The sequence below is a fragment of the Pelobates fuscus genome, chromosome 1, assembly GCF_036172605.1.
Source record: "Pelobates fuscus isolate aPelFus1 chromosome 1, aPelFus1.pri, whole genome shotgun sequence".
Classification (NCBI taxonomy): Eukaryota; Metazoa; Chordata; class Amphibia; order Anura; family Pelobatidae; genus Pelobates; species Pelobates fuscus.
In genome coordinates this window covers 116,413,623-116,425,875 of record NC_086317.1, presented here as the reverse complement: position 1 = coordinate 116,425,875, position 12,253 = coordinate 116,413,623, and the positions used below count along the sequence as shown (strand labels likewise).

Genomic DNA, 12,253 nt, shown 5'->3' with positions numbered 1-12,253 from the left:
GCTGATTGGCTGGAATGTGTCTGCTGACTGTGAGGTACAGGGTCAAAGTTTACTCAATGATGACGAATAGGGGCAGACCGAACATCACATATGTTCGCCATCCGTGGCGAACGCGAACAAGCTATGTTCGCCAGGAACTATTCGCCAGCGAACTGTTCGGGACATCACTACCCATTACCTTTCCTCCCTCCCCTTGCGATGTCCCTAATAGTTTACCTCTATGTAGCATGGCTGTGTGGACTGTGGTAGAGGATTTTCTGTATCCTCTACCCAGTGTGACAAGGTGACAGGAACCTATTCTGTGCACTCAGTGAGCAGCTTCCTGTCAGACTGGTAGAGGAAAGAGAAGATAATCCACCATGGCCCATTAAGCCATACTACATGAAGTGACTGGCAGGAGGGGGGGTGAGGCGCTGTGTGCATCCCCTCCTGCCGGTCACCCAGAAATTGTGCCTTAAGGGCAAATGCAGCCATAGGCTTGTGCTACCTTATGGTTGTGCCAGCTCTGTGTAGGAGATTAGCAGGAATTTTGTCATTGATCATGGTATGAGACAGTTGTTAAAAGTAATTTTTTGTTAACTGTTTAGAGGAAAGTAATTCTTTCTTTGGAGAGTATGGTGATAGGAAAAAAAAATAATGTTACCTTGCCTGGCTCATTAATACTTGTGTGAGACTAGGTTTAGCCTTTTATGTTGTATCTAGTCAGCAGCTACTTAAATCAACTTTAAGTGGTAGATTGGCAGGCATTTTGTAATTTATCCTAGTGTGAGACTAGTTTACCAATATATAGCTGTTACAATTTGCCTTGAGAAAGAAAATCCATTATTTTTTTTCTGACCATGACCTCAATTTAATATTGTTGGAAAAGCTTTCCAAATGATTTACGGTAATATTTGTAGATACACTTTTAAATTGATTTAATATTATGACCAATGTTAAAAATGTATAATTAAGTGTTCTTGCATAGCAAGACCACTTACTGTTATCTCACATATATATTATTATAGCCAAATTTGCCACCCTAACTCCTCCCACAGTTTTTACACTATATAGACAAAAATTTACCAAAACGTGCAGATTGTTCCCGATCGGATTGCTATTACTTTGTGGAACGTTTCACCGAATGGTTCACGGAATATCGTCGTTCTTGTGGCGAAATTTGTCCCATAGGAATGAAAGGCAAAGCTAGAGTGGGAGCTGGCAAAAGCTGAAAAATCAGGACATGATTTCTAAACTGCCACAACTCCCTCATTTTCAGGCCCACCTACACAAATCTTATATCAAAACGTTCAGCTATCCCTGCTGCCACTAAAAATGTCCACGGCTAAGCCATAGTCCTGATAGTTTTCCTAATATGACCATTTGTTTACAACTCACACCAATTTCTAAACTGCAACTGTGCCTGCATTGTTAATATTGCAGAGACATACTATGCATCAAAATGTAGGTCTGGGTCTTGTGATTCTCACAATATCAAGCTCTTCGCTGTAGGATTTATAGTTTTTAAAATACGACCGTTTGAAGATGGCAACCGCAAAAATACTCTGACCTGTGCCAGGCTGCAGCAGCAAGTGATGTCATAGACAAAGCCTTTTGTACACCTGCTAATGTTTTTATAAATGTATGTTTTAATGTAACTGTGCAACAACGTTGCAATTAAATGTGCTATATAAATGATAACAGTTACTCCGCCCACTCCAGTTGTAAACTACTGATGGAGGCAAGAACACTTCACACAATTTCCCCAGAAATTGTAGCTTTTCTAGTATTTTGATATGTTATAATATATGTATATATATATATATATATATATATGTATATGACATATGTAATATGTTTAAAAAGTAATTTTAATGTTTCTCCAAAATTATTAAATATTTAATTTACTCCTGCTCGGACTAGAGCCTAGTTTCTTAACCCATGGTGCACGTACCCCAAGGATATGTGCACCAAAGGCAGGTGGTGCGCCTAGAGGTGGCCAGTTGTCCACCTTAGCACCCCAAGAGGTGGCCAGCAGGGGGTGCATGCAGGCAGAGGCAGTGAGGGAAATGTAATCTTCCAGCACTGCTCTCTTGCACGCTCTGCGTGAGATGGTTTAGGACATCAATCCAGCCCCAGCATCCCTAAACAGAATGTGAGAGAGCAGTGCTGGAAGAGTATGGAGATTACACAAGCCCCACACTGTACCACAGGGAAAGGATCCCCACTGGCCCACTGGGAAAGGATACCAACTAAACCTCAGGGGAAGGCTCCATCCCAACTCTCCTAAAGGTAGGGAAGTTTGGTGGATATATATATATATATATATATATATATATATATATATATATATATAATTTGTGTGTGTGAGAGAATATGTGTGTTTATGTCAGTCACTGTTTGTGTGTCTGTCAATCTGTGTCAAATCAGTGAGTGTGTGCTTCTGTTAGTTAATGTGTGCATCAATTAGTGTGTCTCTCAGTGAGTGTGTGTGTATCAGTGTCCTCTGTGTGTAAATGTGTGTGTGACAGTTTCCTCTATGTGTAAATGTGTGTGTGTGTATATATGTGTGTAAGTGTCCTCTGTGTGTAAATGTGTGTATCAGTGTCTTCTGTGTAAATGTGTGTGTGTCAGTTTCCTCTGTGTGTATATGTGTGTGTCAGTGCCCCCCTTTTTTTTATTAAGAATGTATGCAACAATACAGACAATTATAAATCAATCTTATATAAGATATTTAATACGGTTAAGACATACATGTAGGCTTGGTGAGTCATAGATCAGATGTTGGTTTTACATACATAACGGTGCAATACATTGTGTAACATGTCAAATAAGACAAGTATTGGAGCGTAATGATCCCCTATGCAATACCAATGCGCAGGTGTATACCAGACCCAAGTAAACGTCAGGGTGGTAGTCAGGGGTCAAGTCCTGGGGAATAAAGTGTGGGAACTCACCCAAGATCCCCCCCCCCAAAAAAAATAATAATAATATACACTTGTATGCATATATTAATGCACACACACACTCAGACACACATACACTTACAGACACACACACTCACAGACACACACACTCACACACAGACACACATACACTCACAGACACACACATACACCCGCCGGGGGGGTCCATCAGGTGGCCATCAGGCTACCTCTTGGGCCCCCCCATGACAGGGGGAACATGGGGGGCATTTGTGGGTGGTATTTTTTGCCGTCCCCTGAGTGCCTGCAGGAACTGCAGGAACAACAGGAACGGTTTTCCTGCTGTAACAAAAGGACTTATTTGATTGCGTTTTCGTCCCATGAGAAAGGGAACACATTCTTGAGGATTTGTTTCATAGGTGGGGGGTACAGTTAGTGATAGAAGCTCACATTTTGTCAGGTTGGCCTGAAAGTTAGAAAAGTTAGAAACCTTATTATAAAGGGAGATTTCTTGTAGGAAGTGTGTGGTTGAGTAATAAGGAGGTCATCGGCAAAAGCTTGTATTTGGATCCTGCTGTTTGACATCCTTGTATGTGTGGGTTATCTTGGATGCCCTGTAGGAAGGGCTCCCAAACCAGGACAAAAAGGAGAGGTGAAAGGGGCACGCCTTGTTCCATTACTTATTGTTACTGGGGGGGACAACTGACCATGCGGATTCTGGCAGTGGGAGAGAAGTATAGGGCTTTTATCCAATTTTACAATTTTAAAGATGGCCCAAAGCCAATCGCCACTAAGGTCGCGAATAGCAGGGACCAGTCCACCCTGTTGAACACCTTTTCGGCGTCGATTGCCAACAGTGCACTCGGGACCCAAAAGGATTTGGAGAGGTGTATTAGATAAATGAGTTTCTTGGTATTATGTTTTGCCTCCAATCCCGGTATGAATCCGGCTTGGTCAGGGTGGACCAGCCTCGGAAGTAGAGGGTGTAGGCGGGTTGCTAGGATTTTGGTAAATAGTTTGAGGTCAATATTGATGAGGGAGATAGGGCGGTAGCTGCCACAGATTGCAAGGTCTTTTCCTGGCTTGGGTATGAGGGCTATGGTGGCCTCTAGCGCTAAAGGGGGCAGTTGTGCTGATACTGTCAACAAGTTGAAAACGCTTGTGAATGGTGCGGCCAATGTGTCCTAAAATGCTTTAAAGTATTTAGCTGAAAAAACATCTGGGCCCAGGCTTTTAACCAGGGCTTGGGCCTAGGTGGCTTGTTTAAATTTGCTAATTGCAATCGGTTCATCTAGTGCTGTCTGGACATTGGCAGGTATAGTTTGTGTGAATCAAGGGTTAAGAAAGGCTTAGATGTCAGTGCTTGAGGGCGGGGTGTTCCTTAGGTTGTACAGATTGTTGTAAAAGTCTTGGAACGTGTGAAGGATGCCTAACATGAGGTGGGAAGTGTTTCCTGAGCTTGTTTTAATGGAAGGGATGAAAGTTGTCGATCTCCCTGGGCGTAATAAATTCCCTTCATGGACAAGAGTTTACTATTGGCCTGTAGCCCAAGGAGTATTTGTAATTTGGATCTTTTCTTAGTGAGAGAACTATATACCTGGAAATCTGGACTAGATTTATGTCTGTCCTCCAAGGATCTTATTTCAGCTATTAAGGTGTTTGTTTTAGATATTCTTGCTTTTTTGTGTGCTGAGGCTATTTTGATAATCTGGCTTCTCATGACACATTTGTGAGCCTCCCAAATGGTAGGGTCGGGAACGTCTGGTGTGGAGTTATGTGTGAAGTATTGAGTTATGGCTTCTGTAACTTGGTTTTCATTGGAAAGTCGTTGTCGGGAGAGAGTGGATGGAAATGGCAAGAGACAAGGGCACATGACAAGGACAAGGTTATAGGTCTGTAAGAGCAGGTTTGGACTAGGTTAATGAATCTGCGAGGTAGGAAGAACATGTAGATTCTGGTGTAGGAGCCTGTGGGAGGTGACTAGAAGGACTAATCTCGGGTGGTGGGGTTTAAGATGCACCAGATATCATCTTAGTTATGCTTGGTCTAGCAGTGACCTGAGGTGTTTGCGAGTATGAGTCAAATATGTGTGGGAAGTGGAGGAGGAATCCAATGCACTGTCTAATGTTACATTAAAGTCGCCTGCCAAAATTACAATTCCCTCTGAAAACTGCTCGAGCTTACGTAGAATTTTCCTCAGTGCATAGTTTTGTTTTCTATTGGGGAGATATACGTTGGCAAAATTTATCATACTATTTCCAACCATCTCCTTGACCAATATATATGCCTGTGTCATCAGAGACGTGGGCCTTGTAGGTGAAAGGTAAGGTGGCAGCGAAGAGTATGGCCACACCCCTTGATTTGGATTCTATTTAATTGCTGAAGTAACCTACTGGCTACCTATGGATTTTAAAAGTATGGGCCCTATTGTTGCTGACATGTATTTCCTGTATGTAAACCACTTGTGCTTTCAGTCTGTGGAATTCAGCTTATTATTATTATTATTATTATTATTATTATTATTATTATTATTATTGCCATTTATATGGCGCCAACAGATTCCGTAGCGCTTTACAATATTATGAGAGGGGATTTAACTATAAATAGGACAATTACAAATAAACTTACAGTAACAATAGGTTGAAGAGGACCCTGCTCAATCGAGCTTACATTCTATAGGAGGTGGGGTGTAAAACACATTAGGACAGGAATTTGCAATTAAATAAGGTGGGCTGCCCTTTAGGAGAGGGCAAGAGACAGGTATGTGAGGTAAAGCTATAGCGCATTTCTCAGGAGTTTTGAGTTCCCTAGTGTTCAGGAACACCAATTGTAGAGTGGCCATGAGGTTTGTATAGTGAACCTCGAACTGCTTTAAACCTAATATATGTGAAAAGATCATAGTAAGACTATTACTATGTGGTTAAGTCACCACAACTGCCGTATTGTGGGGGAAGTGGTATTGCTCAGAACCAGTGTTCCTCCATGGAGTGTAAACCATTTTTGTTTGTGTATTTATTTTGATTTTGTCTTTTTGCCCTTTTATGTATATATTCTCCAAGCCAACTCCTTGATTTTCCACCCCTCCCTATTACATGTGCCTCATTCCAGGATCATATTTAGTCTTGACTTGCAGAGAGTCCCAGTAAGGAAGTATTTCCCATGTAAGTGGATTAATCTCATAACAGCATATAATGTAACTAAACCCCCATTATTTTTTGCCTAGGTGAGGTTTTTAAATAAAACTATTATAATCTGTAAGAAATTGAAATCATTGTTTAGTGAATAAGCGAGTGCGCTGCATTGTGTAATTTGTATGTTGTGTATATATATATATATATATATATATATGTTTAAAGGACACAGGTCTGTATTTGTGGGAGGAGTTAGCGTTCCTATAAAACCCTAAATCCCCCTTCTTGCCTTTGCCGTGGCGATCAGTTCACCCATTTCCTCAGTGACCTGCACTTTCGGTCCCGGCCTCCGTTTGAAGCTCCCGCCTGTTTCAGCTTCTTCGGAGTTCATCACTGCGCTGTTCACAGGGTTTTCACATGAAATTTCAAATGAATTGCCTCTCACTCAAACGACACAAATGGATCTTCAGGTAACAGGCAAGGATAGCCGCGTTTGGGCTATTCCCGCCGTTCGGGAATTTCACAGGGTTACTCTCCCTACATGTGTTCGAAAAAAAATCATGCGTACGATTCCAGTTTTTTTGTATTACATTCACTGATCATGGTCCATTCGTCTAATAGCTATCTTTAAGTATACCTTGCTAATTTGTTCCTATTTCATGCTTGTCATGCTTAGTCCTGTTACATTAATGCATTTCAGTTTCGTTTGGAAGGGATATTGTTACATAAGAATTTCGGTAATTACAATAGTTGTGTTTAATCTGGCGGACTGTCATTCGGAAGTGTTTTCTCCCTAAATATTTCAAAGACAAGTTTGGGTATTAAGACAATTAGGTTAAGAAACATTATAGGTAACCTACAATATAGGATTTTTTCACAAGTCAGGAACTTGGTAATTATTCTACTTTCTATGTTATTCTTCGTAGTTATAAGGTGTTCTAATTTTTTTAACTTTCATTAGAAATACATAGTCTTTATTAAAATTATTATGTTTTGTCATGACGTACAAACACTTAGAGGGGGTTTTACTTTCATGGCTTATGTATGTCTTTTTTCTATGCTTTTCATCAGGTATTTATAAGGATAACCAATTGTTGGCTTACATGCTATACCTTAATTTCAGGTGTCCCGAGGGTCAATTACCCTCTAGGCCTGTATTGCCTGCTCGTTTATTTGCTCCTGCTTTCCAGCAAGGTACTTAAAATTCAAGTTTCTCTCTCTACAACATGCCTCAATTCCCGCCTTGCCTCGTTAGACCATGGCATTACTCAACCAATCCATTATACGATCTTATCTAAACTTTCACTATCTGATAGTATACGATCTTATTCTATGTCCACTGTTCTGTTGGTCTCGGGCTTAGTCACAGATACATTTTGTTCAACTTCCTCCTTTTATTTCCTTCTGCTACTACCCATGGGAATTCCTTCGGGAATATGGTAACAAATATGGAATATGGAATATGGTAACCAACACCCCGCCACCATGTTAGTGGCTCGAGCCCCACGGCTCGGTAGATAGATAGAGCCTCTCTCCTGCTGCTTGGCAACTAGCAGGGCCTCACCTGTCACAGGGTAGATAATTTTTCGCTTTGGCAGTTAGAAAGCTAGTTCTGCAAAGTTTACCGGGGATATGTTAAGCAGACATTGTTGTTTTTTATTTTGCAATATGTCCCAGGAGACCAACATAGGTGAAGAATCATTACCCCCCCAGCACACCCACTAGGCACTAGCACCCCCACCGCGTTTCAAGAACCCTCCACGCCAGGGTCACTGAGATCCTGGACTATCCCCAGGATCTCGGCTGAACTGCGCCGTAGGGGCATCACCTTCCCAGCCACGGCAAGGAAACCGGAACTTTTCAAGCTGCTCACAAGGATTTCCCCAGACCTCTCATAGAGGCCAAATAAAAAAAAAAGGTGAATGCAAAGCTCTGGGGAAAACTGAAGTGCTTGCAATAAAATTTAAGGACAGGAATGTTCACATGCTAACCACCATCCATGATGAAAGCATGTCAGACGTCACTGTCCGAGACAGAGTACAGGCCAAACCTGTTTGCATCAGGGCTTATAACAGGCACATGGGGGGTGTTGATTTGGCTGATCAGCTGATGCAGCCATATCTTATCTTAAGAAAGACAAAAGCCTGGCATAAAAAGGTAGCTATCTACCCGATGCAAGTAGCAACAAACAATTAATTTTTACTCTTTAAAAAAATGAATCCAGGACAAGCCACCTTTCTCCAATTTCAGCTCAAGCTGATTTCCACAATAATTTATGGAGATGGTCAAGTTCCAACAACGGTGCCAGAGGAGTCCAGACATTTTATTTTTAAGATACCGCCAACTGCAAAAAACAAAATCACCAGAAACGTTGCCGGGTCTGTTATATAATAGGGAAAAGGACAGACACCCCTTTTCACTGTCCCGGTTGCCCTACAAAACCTGGATTGTGTATTGGAACATGTTTTAAGCTCTACCACACAGAACATACATTTTTATAATACTTGTTCCTGATTTTTAACTTTTTTGTTTATTTTGAAAGCAACAAATTTCTGCTAGTCAGTATCCTTCCCCCAAATCTCCAGTTAGATTATTTTTGCTGGAGTTAGTTTAGAGAATGCTGCTAAAGGTGCATTTGATACCTGCACATTTGGTTAAAAAGTTTTCTGGCAGTAACATATAACTGGCTGGCCAAAACCAGATGACGTGTGCATAAAAAGCAGAATTCAAAAATTACCACTATGCACGTTCTCTGAAATTTGTTTAGCACAATGGTTGGGGGAATGTCTACTTTATAAAAATATAAACTTTCATGATGTTAACATTAACTGGGGGATGCAAAAATATGCCAAACTGAAGATAGGCTAAGCCTATCTTCAAGTTGAAAAACTGACATGTACAAGTCTAGATCGTGGCCTTTTAGCACGAAAAAAACCTAGGAAACCTATGAATGTGTGATATCACTGTACTCAGGAGATGTTGCTGAAAACATATTGGGGTGTTGTTGGGCAGTGATACATCTGTTAATTCATGCCTAAAGTACTATGTGTGTGTAAAAAAACACAAAACAAATTACTACCCAAAAGTTTGACAAAGGCTGGTGGTAGAATTAGTGCATGGAAAGCGTTAAAATACCACCATTTAAAATATCATGGGTTGTCTACTTTTAAAAAATATACGGTTTGATGGGGGTAAGATACATTGGTCCAAATAGGACATGTGCGCAGATTGACTACATGTCAAAATCCCAAGTTGTAAAACGGATATGCGCACCTGCCAAATGTGGCCTTTTAGCCCTCAAACAACCTGACAAGCCTATGCATGGGTGGTATCACTGTACTCAGGAGATGTTGCTGAAAACATATTGGGGTGTTGTTTGGCAGTGACACATAACAGGATCTGTAAATTCATGCCGAAAGTACAATGTGTGTGAAAAAACACAAACAAAATTACTACCCAAAGGTTTGACAAAGGCTATTGGTTAATTCCGTGCATGAAAAGTGTTAAAATACCACCATTTGAAATACCCTGGGTTGTCTACTTTTCAAAAATATATGGTTTGATGGGGGTAAAATACATTGGCTGGCTTAAAAAAATTCCCAAATAGTACATAAGCGCAGATTGACTACATGTCAAAATCCCAAGTTGTAAAACGGATATGCGCACCTGCCAAATGTGGCCTTTTAACCCCCTAACAACCTGACAAGCCTATGCATGGGTGGTATCACTGTACTCGGGAGATGTTGCTGAACACATATTAGTGTTTTTTTGGCAGCAACACATAACAGGATCTGTGAATTTATACCTGAATTGCAATGTATGTGAAAAAATAAACTACCTATGCGATGTTTGGCAAAGACTGGTGGTAAAATGGCTGCATAGAAAGTGTCAAAATATCCTTAGATGAATACCCTGGGTTGTGTACTTTAAAAAAAAAATATGTACATGTGTTTTTTTTTTCAGAGATTTATGACAAATAATACTGTTACAATGTCACTATTGACAAATTTTGATATTTTGAAACCGCAATATCCTACTTGTACTTATAACCCTATAACTTGCAAAAAAGCTGTAAACACTGGGTGTTTTTAAACTCAGGACAAAATGTTGAATCTATTTAGCAGTTTATTTCATCAGCTTTTGTAGATGAGTAAAATATTTTTCAAGTAAAAGTAAAAAAAAAGTGTTGAAAGAGCCCTGGTCCTTAACGTACAACATGGCCAAAACAGTCCGGTCCTGAAGGGGTTAAACTCCTCCACTCGAGATGCACCTCTGGATGTGACCGCAGGAAAGCATACATTTTAGAAGAGTCTTACTGCAAAACGTGTTTAAACAGTAAGTTTTGCAGTTAGCATGTTTATCTCCCATGATAAAATTAGTGTAGGACCTCTGATATTGGGATACTGTGATGTAGTGTTGGGCTTAACACAATATGGCTATATGTTTGCTAAAGTAAGTAAATTTGAGTTGCCTTGTAAAATGTAAAGCTATATTTTTTGCGTGTGCCCTTTTCCTTAATCTGTGTAATATATAAAGAGAGAAATGCATGTGCTAAGTGTGCCCCACAATTCCCTTTTAACAATTCAAATTACAAATGATAATGTGTTATAAACTGCAACATAAACATGCCAAGAGTTTGAAGCTATAAAAGTGAATAGTATACATGCTTTCTATCCCTCAGAGAACCATTTAAGTAATAATAGTCCTGAAATGTTTTGTGCAAGCTCCACTGCCAGTAAATCATCATGCAGTGGTTTCTAAGAAATTTGCTTAAAGATAAGATGCTAATCTGCTTCCACGGAACAATTAGTCAGTGAAAAAAAAAAAAAAACTGTTCAAGTATAAGAAAGCAACTAGTCACACATTTCATCAATAGTTTGCATTTTTAATTGCATCATAATTAGTGGCAATCTATTGAAGCATAATATTCAGGCAATGTATCTGTCTGTTTTACCCTTTCAGTGACTGCTGTGTTGTAGTTTCTTTATGTTCTTTAATGCCTGCATCGGATATCATCAATCCTTAAAGGGACACTGAAAGCACCAAAACCACTACATATTAATATACTGATTCGGGTACATTGATGTTGTCCTTTTTACTAGCAATGTAAACTGTTGCCTTGTCTGATTAACAATGTTTACATATGCCAGAGAACATGCCTCTAGTGCCTTTCAGACTTACAACCTCTTGAGGCACTTCTCGTTAAGACCTTAAAAAAATTGACAGTCTTTACAGCACAATACACTGTCATAGAGGCACATAGGATTTAGAACTTGACTATAAGAAGAATCTGATTGCCTAATAGCAGAAATTGATATGCGTCATCTGTAAGTCAAAATGCTAATGCTAATGCTAATGATCTCACAGAAATTGGAGTGGCTACTGTGACGTAACTGTCCCAATGCTGTATTGGAGGTAAGATTATTTGTTTTTCTTTTGCATTTTTTATTATAAAAATGTGTGGGGCATAATTCTAACATAATAATGGAACACACCCAGTTTAAAAATAAATTACTTTATTTTTAACCTTAGAGTGACCTGTTAAAACATTAAGGCTGGAAGACAGCCATTACTTTTCATTTCCTATTATTCAAATTTTGGAAAAATGCTGCTTCAGTAGTTTTTTTTATTCTAAATTTTCTATTAAATAGGCTGGAGGCTAAAGGAAAAGCAAATGGAAATTGTGAAAGACTTGTTTCCTGTTGCCGAGGTGCTAAAGTGCTTGCTACAAAAGTTTTGTGAGTTTGTAGCACAGTTAACTGCGTAGACATCTGACTACTTTGACAGTTCCAATGCTTTGAATTTCAGCCACACTCCTAACATCTGCCTGATCTCCAAAATGCAAGGTACTGTATATCTTAATTTATTTATGACTGTTTACAACTTGTTTGAAACTTCTCACACATATGCCTTTGACTGAGCTAGTTGGTTTATATAAAAATAATAAATATATGTTGTATAATAAAAATATTACATTATTTGAAATGCTTATTTCAAAAAATGTTTTAGTTACAGTCCCCTATTCCCTACACTACAACCCCGTGCTCCCTCCCCCCCCCCATACTTTGCAACCCCTATTAGTGAACTTTTTTGTAGTGTGCTTGTGTCTCTGTGTGTGCCAGTGAGCTTGTATGTCAATGAGATTGCCAGATACACTTCTAATATTTGCCTGGGTACTGTACATCTTTATTCATTTATGACTATTTACATATTCTATGA

General features: G+C 39.6%; 1 protein-coding gene across 1 annotated transcript in view; it reads left to right on the top strand.

Annotated features, from left to right (window-relative positions):
• Positions 1 to 11,382: 11,382 nt before the first annotated feature.
• LOC134588638 (granulocyte-macrophage colony-stimulating factor receptor subunit alpha-like) overlaps positions 11,383 to 12,253 on the top strand; it is a 62,230-nt gene continuing 61,359 nt past the window's right edge. The window contains exons 1-2 of the mRNA XM_063444285.1: positions 11,383 to 11,449; positions 11,686 to 11,880. Coding sequence (XP_063300355.1) covers positions 11,874 to 11,880 — 7 coding nt within the window. The 5' untranslated portion in view covers positions 11,383 to 11,449; positions 11,686 to 11,873. The remainder of the gene's footprint in view (positions 11,450 to 11,685; positions 11,881 to 12,253) is intronic.